The sequence below is a fragment of the Tasmannia lanceolata genome, unplaced genomic scaffold, assembly GCF_043159265.1.
Source record: "Tasmannia lanceolata isolate RefF3 unplaced genomic scaffold, GAP_Taslan_0.1 ptg000007l, whole genome shotgun sequence".
NCBI classification, from domain to species: domain Eukaryota; kingdom Viridiplantae; phylum Streptophyta; class Magnoliopsida; order Canellales; family Winteraceae; genus Tasmannia; species Tasmannia lanceolata.
Genome location: NW_027518684.1, coordinates 24,882,055 through 24,895,320, shown reverse-complemented (window position 1 = coordinate 24,895,320; position 13,266 = coordinate 24,882,055). Strand labels below are relative to the sequence as shown.

The following is a 13,266-nucleotide window of genomic DNA, read 5'->3' as shown; positions in this document are numbered from 1 at the left end:
GTTGAGTTGTGTAATGGTGATATGACATGTCAAGTTCCTGTCTAAGACACAACACTCAAAGACAACACATTAGTCCATAAAGACTAATCAATTTAGGTTTGCTAGCATCAAAACAACAAGGAAAAGGTGAATGTATGAACCCTTGGGAACCCTTGGGCTTACAGGGTTGGTAAAAGAAGGGAACGCTCAGAGAAATTCATTGTTTGTCAGTTACATGAATGAACCAATCCCGAACTTGCACTAACAAATGCTACATGTTGGATTGAAAGAGATCCTAGTTGTTGACCAACCCAGGCAATTCGTAGTCTTATTTCCTTTATTCATTTTGGGGCTGTTTGGATACGCAGATTTTAGAACCCAGGTTTTTAGTTTGAAAATAGTGTAAAAGAGGGTTCATGATCAAGCTGTTGTATGTTGTCCTGACTGCGTTTCTTGGATTTTAAGTGAGAAATTAAAGTTTTGACAGTATTTCTTGGATTTTAAGTGAGAAATTCAGGATTTAAAAATCTCTCCTACATCCTGAGATTCCTAAAACCTAGAAATATGGGAGGATCTGCTACTCTCTTGCAGACGGAAAGAAGGGCGAGAAGTCAAAAACGACGGCCGGTCCGCTTCTTCTCTTGTCTCTTAGCTACAATTTTGATGAAATCCCAGATTCTAAAATCTGCGTATCCAAACGGCCGCTTAATATAATGAAGGCCGATGAGATCTTTGATATTCCACTCGTCTCGTGCTTCAGCCGACCAAAAGATATTGTCGGGAGAAGGACTAAAGCAAGCCTAATTTTGTAATAATAAGGTTACATTTGACTAACAATTGTGCTGTCTTTTGCAATGTGGTGCAGAATAATATCGACAATGGCTTGCTAAATTTCAAAGACAACAAGATGAGGACAGACTCATACTCTTTCCTTTGAACCAGACAAGCTCAAATTGAATCACTAGCTTGTTTCTTTGGTAGAAAAAATTTCATGTGGTTTATTAGGACTTGTCGGGTGACTCAGGAATTTTACACGTAGTTTCAATAGTAACCTTCCCTTGGGTATTATTGTTTTGTAATATCAAACTCACACAAAAAATATATAGAAAATGAGGACCCCTCAGGTTTATTTATTAACTATACCTTCAAAATAAAATCATCCAAATATCATACAGTGATAAATCCATTAGGTGTTCACATTCATTGATCACGTGCAATGTATAAATCTACTGTTAGAGTAGATCAGATCTTGACCATTGATTGTGTGTGTGGTAGATTAGGTAGTTTGGTTCATTTTAGTAACTAAGCTATATTTTGTAGTAGTTAGTATCTCAATCTTTACCACTTTTCTTGTTTGTCTTTATCTCTTGCTATGTTTATCTTTTGAGAGTTCTATTTAAACACTCGATTCATTGTAAATCATCCTAGATTAATTGGAATCTTTTATTTTATCACGGTACCAGAGCAACCGACCCTGCCTCAAGCACAACAACAATTACATCATCCTCGACCGATCTAGCCGTACGCCCAGCTACTATAAGCCCTTAGCATTTTTTTCACTCTTTCATATTTCCTTGCTCACTTCAAGTCATCTTCTTGGACGATCCCTCCTGTGTTACCCACATCCAATTAATTTACCGGTCCTACTGTTTTGCTGCTAACCTCCATCACTCCTTGGTCGCCTTCTTCAGATCCATGCTGGCAATGAAAGGTGATCTCGCCTCATTCCTCTGTCGATCACCATCAATCCCTATCCCCAATCTCCACCACAACTACAAGCTCTCACTTGCCTTTCTCTATCCAATACTTGCTTCTCCTTCTTACCTTTGCACTGTGGGCACTAATAATTTTCATTGATTATTTTCTATTAGAAATTAATCTTGACCACTAGATCTTGATCATCTATCAACTTGACTTTCTTGGGACTTAAGTCACTCACTTTCTTGGGACCTAATTTACTTACTTTCTTGGAAGCTTGGAAGATAAGTCTTGACCACTTTGGAATTATGTAATGCTTTTATTTTTCATGTGATAGTGTGTTAGTTGTGCTTAGGAAAGCTAATAGTAATTAAGAAAAGTTAATCCCGGATTTAGAATGTTGGCCATATTTTAGACCATGTGTCTTCTTCATATGTAAGAGTTTTTAGTAAAATTTGAAGCGTTTTTTAGTAGTACAACAATTTGGGTTACTTTTTTTGTATGTTTTGGCATCAAGAGAACAATCTTCTTCTCTTGAAACTCATCTTCTCCCTCCAACCTCGTTGGTTTCATTCCAACAAAGTGGTATCAAAGCATAGGTTGAAGGTTGATCATGGCTTCCAATATATTGCAACCTCAACTTCCTCGATTCAATGGAAAGAACTACAACCAATGGAGCATTCAAATGAAGGTTTTGTATGGATCTCAAGATCTATGAGATATTGTTGAGAATGGCGTTGAAGAACCGGAGGATCAAGCGGCTCTCACTCCACAACAACTCAATGAGTTGAAGGACAATCGAAAGAAGGACAAGAAGGCTTTGTTTTTTATCTATCAAGCGGTGGATGAAATCATCTTTGAACGAATTTCATCGGTGACTTCAGCAAAAGAAGCATGGGATACACTCTATACATCATACAAAGGAGAAGACAAAGTAAAGTTGGTAAGATTACAAACCCTTAGATGTGAGTTTGTTGCATTAAGGATGAAGGATTCGGAATCAGTTGAAGATTTTTACAATCGTGTTATTTCTCTTATGAATCAATTGAGAATAAATGGTGAAGATATTCAAGATCGAAGGATTGTGGAGAAAATACTAAGAAGTTTGACTCAAAAATTTGAGTATATTGTTGTTGCAATTGAAGAATCAAAGGATTTAGCTACTTTATCCTAGAAAGTTTGTTGGGATCGCTCTAATCCCATGAACTACGAATGAAGCAATTTGATTCTTCTCCTCTAGAACAAGCTTTTCAAACTCAAGTCTCTTTTAGGGGTGACTCTAGTGGAAGAGAAATGAATTCTTTTCGTGGAAGAGGGAGAAATGGTGGAGGAAGAAATCAAGAAAATGAAAAAGATGAAAGTGGTCCTTCTACAAGAGGAAGAGTGAGAGGAAGACCTCTATCCCAAATTCAATATTATCATTGCTATGGTCATACCATGAAGTACTGTAAAAAGAAATTGGCTGAAGAATCTAGTTTTATGCATGAGAAGGACGAAAGTAAAGAAGATGACACACTTTTTCTTGCTTGTAATGTGCAAGAAGTGGCATTTGATGAGACGTGATATATTGATAGTGGTTGTAGTAACCACATGACCACAACAAATGCGTGTTTGTAAAGTTGGATGAATCTCTCCAAAGTGAAGTTCGAACGGGTGATGACAAGAGACTTTTCGTAAGGGGAAGTGGTGATATTCTTATTCAAACAAAGAAATGCGTCAAGCACATCACCAATATTTTCTATGTTCCTGGTCTAAAGCACAACAATCTCTTGAGTGTTGGGCAACTTCTAATGAAAGGGCGTGATGTTCATTTTAAGGAAGATGTATGTGAAATCAAAGACAAGAATCATGTTCTCATAGCCAAGGTGAGAATGACTCAAAACAAGATGTTTCCTCTAAAGTTTCAAAGTGAAGGTCTTCCTTGTTTCAACACCATTGTCAAAGATATGTCATGGCTATGGCATCTTCCCTATGGTCACTTGAGCTTTAGCACTTTATCTCTCATGAATAAGAAGCATAAGGTGAGAGGCATGCCGAACTTCGACCGCCAAGATCAAGTATGTGAAGGATGTGCACTTGGAAAGCATCAAAGAGAATCTCTTCCCATTAGAAAGGCTTAGAGAGCATCAAATCCTCTTGTGACCTAGTGCATTCGGATTTATGCGGGCCTTTGCAAACAACATCAATTAGAGGTAATCTATATTCTCTCACCTTCATTGATGATTATAGTAGAAAGACATGAGTTTATTTTCTTAAAGAAAAATCAGAAGTCTTTGGATGCTTTAAAATTTTCAAGAGCTTAATTGAAAAGCAAAGTGGTTTCATGTTGAAAACTTTGGGTTCCGATAGAGGTGGTGAATATGTTTCTCATGAGTTTGAGAATTTCTTGAAAGAGAATGGAATTCGACATCAACTGACCACTCGGTACACACCTCAACAAAACGGGATTGCCAAAAGGAAGAATCGGACGATTATGGAATTGGCTAAAAGTATGTTGAAAGCAAAAGGGATGCCTAATATGTTTTGGGCGGAAGCCGTTGCATGTGCCATCTATCTCTTGAATCGAGCATCATAAAAAAGTGTTCAAGATATGACTCCTCATGAAGCTTGAGTGGTCATAAGCCTTGCGTTTCTCACTGAGAATTTTTTAGTAGTATTGCCTACTCTCACTTGCCGGATGAAACACAAAAAGGTTGGATGATAAATCTGAAAAATGCATCCTTGTTGGGTATAGCGAAAGTTCAAAAGCGTACAAGTTGTTCAATCCCATGACTAAGAAAATTGTCATAAGTAGGGATGTGAAGTTCAATGAAGAAGAGTCTTGGAATTGGAATTAAAGTGAGAAGAAGAAAGAAGTTTTGGTAGATATGGATGAAAACACAGATACTCATGATGGTGGAATTGAAGAAAATGAAGAGGATATGGCTCCTCCTATCACTCCATATTCTTCTCCATCTTCTTCTGCTCCATCATCTTCATCGTCTTCAACAAGCCCCGACTCTCCTCCAAGGAAGACAAAAAGCATAAGAAAAATTTATAAAAAGTCTAGAAGCATTACCGATGAAGAGTTAGCAAATTTTGCTTTGTTTGCCGATGCCGATCCCATTAGTTTTGAATAAGCTTGTTAAGAAGAAAAGTGGAAGCAAGCAATGGATCAAGAAATGTGTTCAATCCAAAGGAACAATACATGGGAGCTAACTGAGATTCCAAATAGGCAAAAGACTATTGGTGTGAAGTGGGTATACAAGACAAAGTTGAATGCAAGTGGTGAAGTTGAAAAGTATAAAGCTTGCTTAGTAGTAAAAGGCTACAAGCAAAGATATGGCATTGATTACGAAGAAGTGTTTGCTCCCGTTGCTCGTCTTGAGACAATTCGTATGATTCTAGCTTTGGCGAGACAAAATAGTTGGGAAGTTTATCAAATGGATGTCAAATCGGCATTCTTGAATGGGTTTCTTGAAAAGGAGGTTATGTTGATCAACCTCCCGGTTATGTGAAGAAAGGTGAAGAAAGCAAAGTGTGCCGATTGAAGAAGGCTTTGTAAGGCTTGAAGCAAGCACCAAGGGCATGATATAGTCGCATTGACGGATATTTCATGAAGAACGGTTTCAAAAGGTGTCCTTATGAACACACCCTCTACATCAAAGAGAACACCCAAGGTGAGTTTTTGGTTGTTTGCTTATATGTTGATGATTTGATTTTTACCGGTAATTGTTCAAGCATGTAAGAATTAAAAAAAAAGACGATGCGAGAATTTGAGATGACCGATATGGGTCTTCTCTATTTCTTTCTGGGTATTGAGGTCAACCAAAGAAAAAATGGAATTTTTATTTCTCAAAAGAAGTATGCAAAAGATTTGCTAAAGAGGTTTAGAATGGAAGGTGCTACACATATTAGCACACCTAGGGAAGTTGGGTTGAAGCTTCGCAAGAATGAGGATGAGAAATGAGTTGATGCAAATCTTTATAGAAACTTGTTGGTAGTCTCATGTACTTGACAGCTACAAGATCGGATCTTATGTTTGCGGTTAGTATGACGAGTAGATTTATGGAATCGCCAAAAAGAAGTCATTGGGAAGCCGGTAAAAGAATCCTAAGGTATGTAAGTGAAATCATTGATCATGGGATGCACTATGAAAGAGTTGAAGATTCGAGTTTGGTTGGTTCTTGTGATAGTGATTGGGCGGAAGTGTTGATGATAGCAAGAGTACTTCCGGCTATGTTTTTAACATTGGTTCGGGTGCAATTTCATGGGCATCAAAGAAACAATCGGTTGTTGCTCTTTCTACGGCAGAAGCGGAGTACATGTCATTATCTTCAGCGGGTTGTCAAGCTCTTTGGCTACGACAGATATTAGAAGAACTCAAACATCCGCAAGATCGTGGTACAAGTTTATTTTGTGATAATAGTTCTGCGATCTCACTCACAAAGAATCTAGTTTTTCATGGCAAAAGCAAGCACATAAGGATCAAGTATCATTTCATTCGAGACTTGGTAAATGATAGAGTTGTCAATGTTCACTTCTGCAAAACTAAAGATCAAGTTGCAGATTTTTTACAAAAGCTTTGAAGACCAATACATTCATCATGATGAAGACAAAACTCGGCATGGTAGTGGTCTAGCTTAAGGGGGGCTGTTGGAAATTAATCTTGACCACTAGATCTTTATCATCTATCAACTTGACTTTCCTGGGACTTAAGTTACTTTTCAGGTCCCATCATGTCTTTTTCTGGAATAGCTAACGGCTCAATCTCAGGCTTTTAAGCAGGGAAATTTGAATTTGAATTTAAAATCCCAATGGGGCCCAATGGCTCACCAGACAAGGGCCTTGAGGACGCCGGAGGCCTGTCCGTCGCTAAGGAGGAACCCAATTCCTGGATGGCAAATTCAAGGGTTTTCTTCGAGAGCTCAACCCCAATGGGATAGTACTGGTCAAAGAGTTTGAGCTTTACTCCAGAATTAGGGAAGAGCCATCGAGGGGCTAGAATCTTAGCCGAAACGAAAGTCAAACAGTTCTGATGGTTGCCCTCCATCTTGGTTTCTACAACCTTACCAAAGAGGCCCCCTAACGCCTCCATCGTAGAAACAGCCCAAGCATGCAGAGGGATGCCATAAAAATGAACCCAAAGCTCCTTCTCTCCTTGAATAAATTCCTTTTTCCATGGTGAGAGGGAAAGAAGATGGTTGTCCAAGGCCGCAGATCTCTTAGCAAGGATCTATGAGACCTGCAATTCTGAATCAAACATAAAAAGAACTTCGTCATTTGCCAATAAAGAAGGGCAATGCAACGACGGGGATTCCCAGGACACTTATGCTCATTTCCATAGATCCAGCAAAGTCTCATTATGGTTTTTCTTTTTCCCGATCAAGCAGGATCTGAGAGAACCTAATCGCACATCTACTTCCTTACCTAAAATAGATAAAGTTGGAACCGTTGAGTTTTTGTTGCGATAAATTGTACCCGAGTCAGGCCAAGGGGTAATTTCGTCATCCTTAGATTGCACCTTAGAAGATCGAGGAATTCATTTTACTGATGATCTGGTCGAATGACACAAGCAACAATCAACCCGCCATTTATAGTTTAGGTATTGACAAGAGGAGCAAAACCATGCCCTAAGTCTCTTCTCTTTGACATGTTTGGGTCTCCCTAAAGATAATCCTTCCCCACCCCAAGGAAGCAGAGGGCAGGAAGTTGATCTAGCTTGAAAGCATCTTCTACATCTAAAACGCCATCCATAGTTATGGTAGCGACTATCAGGGCATTGCCAATCCTCTTCCCTGCTTCTCATCTCCCCCCCCCCCACCCACCGACTCCAAAAAAGGAAGTTAATGCCACTAAGAATGAAAATTTCTCTAGTTTAGAAAAGGCAAGGTGCATTCTTAGTTTTGAAAAATGCAAGAAAAAGGTCGAAAAATTAAACCACTAGTTTTCTCCATGCACCCCCTTTTTTCCTTCTCTATAGAAACAACACATCAAAATTGAAAGCAAAACTCCTTTCCCTTTCAATTTCTAGATTTTGCCTATATAGTCCCCCATTTTACTTTGAACATCCCGCCTGGCTCTTCCCGTATTTGATATTTACACCCTCTTTTTTACACACTATCCAAAGTTTTCAAATTTTTTTGTTATTGCCATACTTTTCTTATTGATATTTGCTACCACACTTTCTATCCGCTATTTGACACTCATCTACTTATTTTCTTCTTAACTTCTTTATTTAAGACTATATTTTTTAAAATTATTTTAGTTGAAGTGCCTCATTTGAGGTGTGTGCCTGAAATATTTACACCTTTCAGTTGAGGTGCTTCATTTATTTTGAAGTGTGTTCCTGAAAGAGAATTTCAAATTCCATGAGTATCGGTACTCGAAACCGAACCATTGAGGCTTTCTTTTATCCGGTCCATAGTGACTCATTTTTGGAAGGATTGATACCCACAATCGATCTATGGAACTCAGCCATCAAGTCTTGAGTATCATTGGGCATCATTGAGCCAATGATCTATTAAGACTTTTTGACTTTTATAGGCCCTCTTCACAACACATTAACAAGCAGCGTCTTCTTCGGCAATCAGTATCAGCCATCATCAGCTAACATTCAGCGACAACATGAGAGGATATTCATCATCAAACTTCAACAGTTACTTCAAATTAGAGGATTCTATTTACTTATAGAGAATTCTAGTGGAAAATTTTATTTTCATATTTGGGAATTTTATTGTAATCAAATGTATGTCAATTTTTCAATCATCATAAGTTTGATGGGCATATAAGAGTAGATCAGATCTTGATCGTTGATTGTGTGTGTGGTAGATTAGGTAGTTTGGTTAGCTTAGAAATTAAGCTATATTTGGTAGTTAAGATTTCTATCTTTACCACTTTCCTGGTTTGTGTTTATCTCTTGCTATGTTTATCCTTAGTGTTCTGTTTAAACACCCATTAGGCTCATTCTAATTCATCCAAGATTATTAGAAATCTTTTATTCTATCACTTTACACACGCACATGTATGCTTCTGGTATGTATCCTAGGGGATGAGATTGTCACTCTGTTTCTACCTGGGGACAGAATAACATGTGTTCACTGAACAAGAATGTCCTAATCATTATTCCTACTTGTGACCAAATTTAGATCCACAAAGAGTTGAAACATATTTTTTTTTCCTTTGATTCCTTAATCTCTTTCATGATATTCCCTTAATATTACCAAAGGATACTTTATGTCAATATTCTCCGTGACATTTTAATCATTATACCCATAACAACGATGGAAATGAAAAGTTTTAAGCCAAAATAATTTTTTTTTTCAATCTCATATAAGAAAAGTAGTCTTTACTCAGAATTGGCTTCTAAGGGCATATATAATATGAACACCATAAGGACAATCAACATTTCCACCACCATACAGAATAGCTAGATAGACAACGGATCCCCTTACTATTTTCCTGCTCACCTATAACCTTTCCATTCCATAATGTAGAGAAATGAGGAGCATTGATGCTTTCCCAATCCAATTCAGCCATTTACTATAAAATCATGGATGCTTAGTAAATTTCATAAAGGCAGCCCTATTAACTCTATCGAACTCCTTATAAATATCCCATTTGAGACGGATACCTATCTTCATATTCTTCTAATGAAAGTAGTGAATCATGTTGTGAAGAAAATTAATACTATTGGTATGAATTTTCTATCAATAAATGTGGTTTGAACGAGGTTGATGATATATCTTATGAAGAAATCTTCTTTTCTAAAAATTTTGTAATAATCTTATGTCTAAAGTTGGGTAAAAAGATAGATCCGAATTCATCAGAGGAGGATGCTGAGTCAGACTTTGGAATCAAGGCTATGAAAGTGACGCTAATATCTTTTTCTTTTTTGAGAATACTGCCCCTATTGAAGAAGTTCATAACAAATACAACGACATCTCTTAATACATGCCAAAAGAATTTGACAAACGCCCGGTTAAATCCACCAAGAACTTTCTTCGAATCAACATTTCCAAGTACATCATTGATCTCTTCATGTCCAATCTTGTTTTTCTAAACATTAACTTAGTGATCCCTTTGGATTTTGGGCAATGAAAATCAAAGAAAAACATGAATTTAATGAGATGGGTTTGATGTACCTTTCACCATGACCGCCACTTTGAAGTTTGAAATCCAATGAGTCTTCGATCTTTTCTAAGCACAATGAAGGCCTAGAAACGCCCCTTGTTCTTCTCTTACCTTGCACACCAATAGGTCTATGGAAAACCTCTCAAAAGTTAAATCTCTCTCTCTCTCTCTCTCAATGAGTTCTAGTGTTGTGGTGTGTGGCAAGAGGGACCAAGGGTCTCTTTTATAGTCAAAAGCTCCCATAGAGCTTTCCTAAAGTGCCCAAATTCGTTTGGCAATCAAACCCTAATTAGAAAGTGCAATTAGAGGCATCTCTCCCTTCCCAAATGTTTCAAAATTCAAGGGATTTCTCTTTGAACATGAAAGGTTTCTAAATATGCAAGGCCATACAACTTTAGTAACTCTAAACATGGAAATCCATGTTTTAGAGAATCCAAATCAATGAAAACTTTCCAACAGTCTCCCACTTGGCCTGCATGGGCTTTATACCTTTCATATCAACAACCTTATATTCTGTTTAATAAGTGTACTAACAATGGATCATGTAATCATTGGAAAGTTAAATTATCCAATGACCTCCCCACGGTCACAACACTAGCATGAATTAAGCATGATCCACTTTATGTCATTGTCAACATTCTACTTTCAAAATATCCATTCAATGTGCACAATACAAATAATAGAAAAGCAGAAAACGTTATTTTATCAGGATCAAAATTTCAAAAGTGATCACATTACAATGTCTATAACCTTTATGCAGACTCCCACCAATCAACGTAATTGGCCTTACCCACCAACCTTATGCGAGCTTTATGGTCATTGATGTAAGCCTTTCGTTTTGGATCTACTAACATAAGTGCAGTACTTATGTACCCAATAGACATTAACTGATCCTGAATTATCTTCCTCATGACAATAGGTCAACACATTGACTCCTTACTCTATTTGTCGTTCTTGGAAAAGTAAAACCGCAACGGAATTGTCACAACACATTCTCAGTAACTTATTGATTATCAACAAGGTAACACCCTGAGTCAAAATTCTACAACTACAAGGCGTAGCTTAAGGCCTCGCAATATACCATGAATTCTAAAACAATGTGAAAGCAATTAATGGTGTATATCTTACATTCTTCTACGATTCGAGAATTTCTGCCGAAATATCCTTAAGCAGAAATCTAGGTGTCCGACAATTACAAGGTCAGAATTAGATCAAACAATTTCCTTAGGGTCATCAGAACTATTGTATGTGAGCCTTCAGTCCCTTATAAACAACCTTCTTGGCAGCTTTCCAATGATCCATTCATAGGATCACATTGGTACCTTCTAAGTTGGCCCACCATATAAGTTATGTAGAGACAGGTGCAAACTCAAGCATTTATGAAATTCCCAAATGCAGAAATATATAGAATTCTCTTCTATTTGTTCCTGCCTGATCCTGGGACCTACAAACTTTACTGAATATATCATCATTAACCACAGGAGGAACCACTAGTGGGCCACTTATCCATGTTGATAATTCAAGGACTTTCTCATTATAGGCTTTCTGAGATAATATTAGTAATCCTTGAATCCTAATTAGGTGAACATAGACTAAAATATTCCACCAAGATCTTTTATACCATGTTTCCTTCCAAGACACAATCAACATGGCACTAGAGTAATTCATCACCTTTGGGTAGAAGAATTACCCAGGCCAAGAGCCTGCGCTTGTTTGGTCTTAATATAACATGGACAAAATAATACTACTAGAGCATAGTACACTATTAACTCACAAATACTAAAGTGATGATATTACTCCCACTATCCCTAAGATAAATTCATTTATCCATGACATCTTTATTGAACCGAAATCCTATTATTAATATGTGAAAACTTTAAGCACCACTACCGAGGCACCTAGTGCAATTTCAGAACAAAAGGAGCCACCAAAGACATGCCTTTCCATAGAGAGTCTTTCTTTAAAACTGGAGAGAAAGTATCTTTGAAGTCTACCCCCTCCTCAGTGTAGCCTTTCACTATCTTACTTTATGCATCTCAATGTCAGCCTTATATTCAAACATTGATCTTAAAGATCCACCTACAACCAACTGTCTTGACTCCATTTGGCAACTCGCTGAGTTTACAAATTTGGTTCCTTTTATCGATAGCAGTTCTTCTTTCATGGAGTCAAGCCACTTAGATCATTATGGCTAGATGGAAAAAGATGGGATCATGGCACTCCCACTAAGGTCGCCATTATTTCAAGCTCAGTGTATTTAATCTTTAAGATACAAGTACTATCTGGAGGACAAGAAAACCAAAACCGCCTTAAACCTCTTAAGATAACCACTTAAATATCAACTTCTTATTTTAGGGTCCAATTTTCCTTATTTGGGAATTGTAGACTTTAGCCTCGGCCAATAAATCCTCATATGTGCAAATACCCTAACACCGATTTCATACTGAGACTAATAGGGTCTCAAGTGTAACTATACTAAAAAATTCGAGCTGGGATTTGCACTGCCGTCTTTAAGGCATCTCTTCTCAAGTAAAGATGATTAGCACATCATGCTCATCATCTTGTACATAATAGTACAGTCTCGCATTTCAACAATATTGTTCTCTTGCAGATATAAGACCAAAACCCTCAAACCACAACTTCTAGCTATCATTTAAAGAGACAAACAACAACAGCTGAAAAAGTTAAACTATAAGGGTTAGAGATTAATGATCTCTTTCACTAACCTTCATAATAAGTAAAGGTCTACTGATCTTATCATAAATGATCTTTAATGGACCGATACTCTAAGTGACACCCTTAGACCCTTACATTTATATGTTTCCCTTAATGTACCCCATACAAAATACTAGAATTAGCAAAATCAAATGAATTTGGAACTTTCCTTTCAACCAACCATCAAACAGATATGAGGCCTAATATTTGAGCCACTGATTTAATAAGCTCTTATCCACTTGATTTGCTTATTTTCAGCATTACTGACTGTCTCATTCTCATGCAAGGTAATTTGAGTCGGGTCATAAGAAGAAATCAATCTGAATCTTTATGGATTGTCTTGAAAAAGAATCACTTAAATACTGAATGGGAATGAAAGATTAGAAAGAACCCGCCATGCTTCCGAACTATGATTCATAGCTGAAAGAACCAAGTTTCCTGAAATAAAGTTTCTAAAACTAATGAAACTCGTATTCATAAATTAACAAAAAACAATAACAGCCTCAATCTATACTTTATTCTCATTTCCTAATGTATTGATACAGTTTTCCTCTACATAGAATCTACTCATAAGAATCCTCACATGAAATTTAAATATGGATAGTAAGATCTGAATCTATCCATTAATTTATTTCTTGGAGTACTTGGAAAAATAGGGTCCTATCACATTTTTACAGCCATCACAAACTCAAGGTAAACCTAATATGCCATCCATCTACCACAAAGCACACTAAATACCAAATCTTAGTCTCTTACCAATTG

General features: G+C 37.2%; 1 protein-coding gene across 1 annotated transcript; it reads left to right on the top strand.

The window, feature by feature from the left end:
- Window positions 1–2,889: 2,889 nt before the first annotated feature.
- Window positions 2,890–3,797, top strand: LOC143880693 (uncharacterized). The gene is made up of 2 exons (XM_077383665.1): window positions 2,890–3,210; window positions 3,297–3,797. Exons 1-2 carry the CDS (start codon window positions 2,890–2,892, stop codon window positions 3,795–3,797), a joined length of 822 nt encoding a protein of 273 aa, XP_077239780.1.
- The last annotated feature ends 9,469 nt before the right edge of the window (window positions 3,798–13,266 follow it).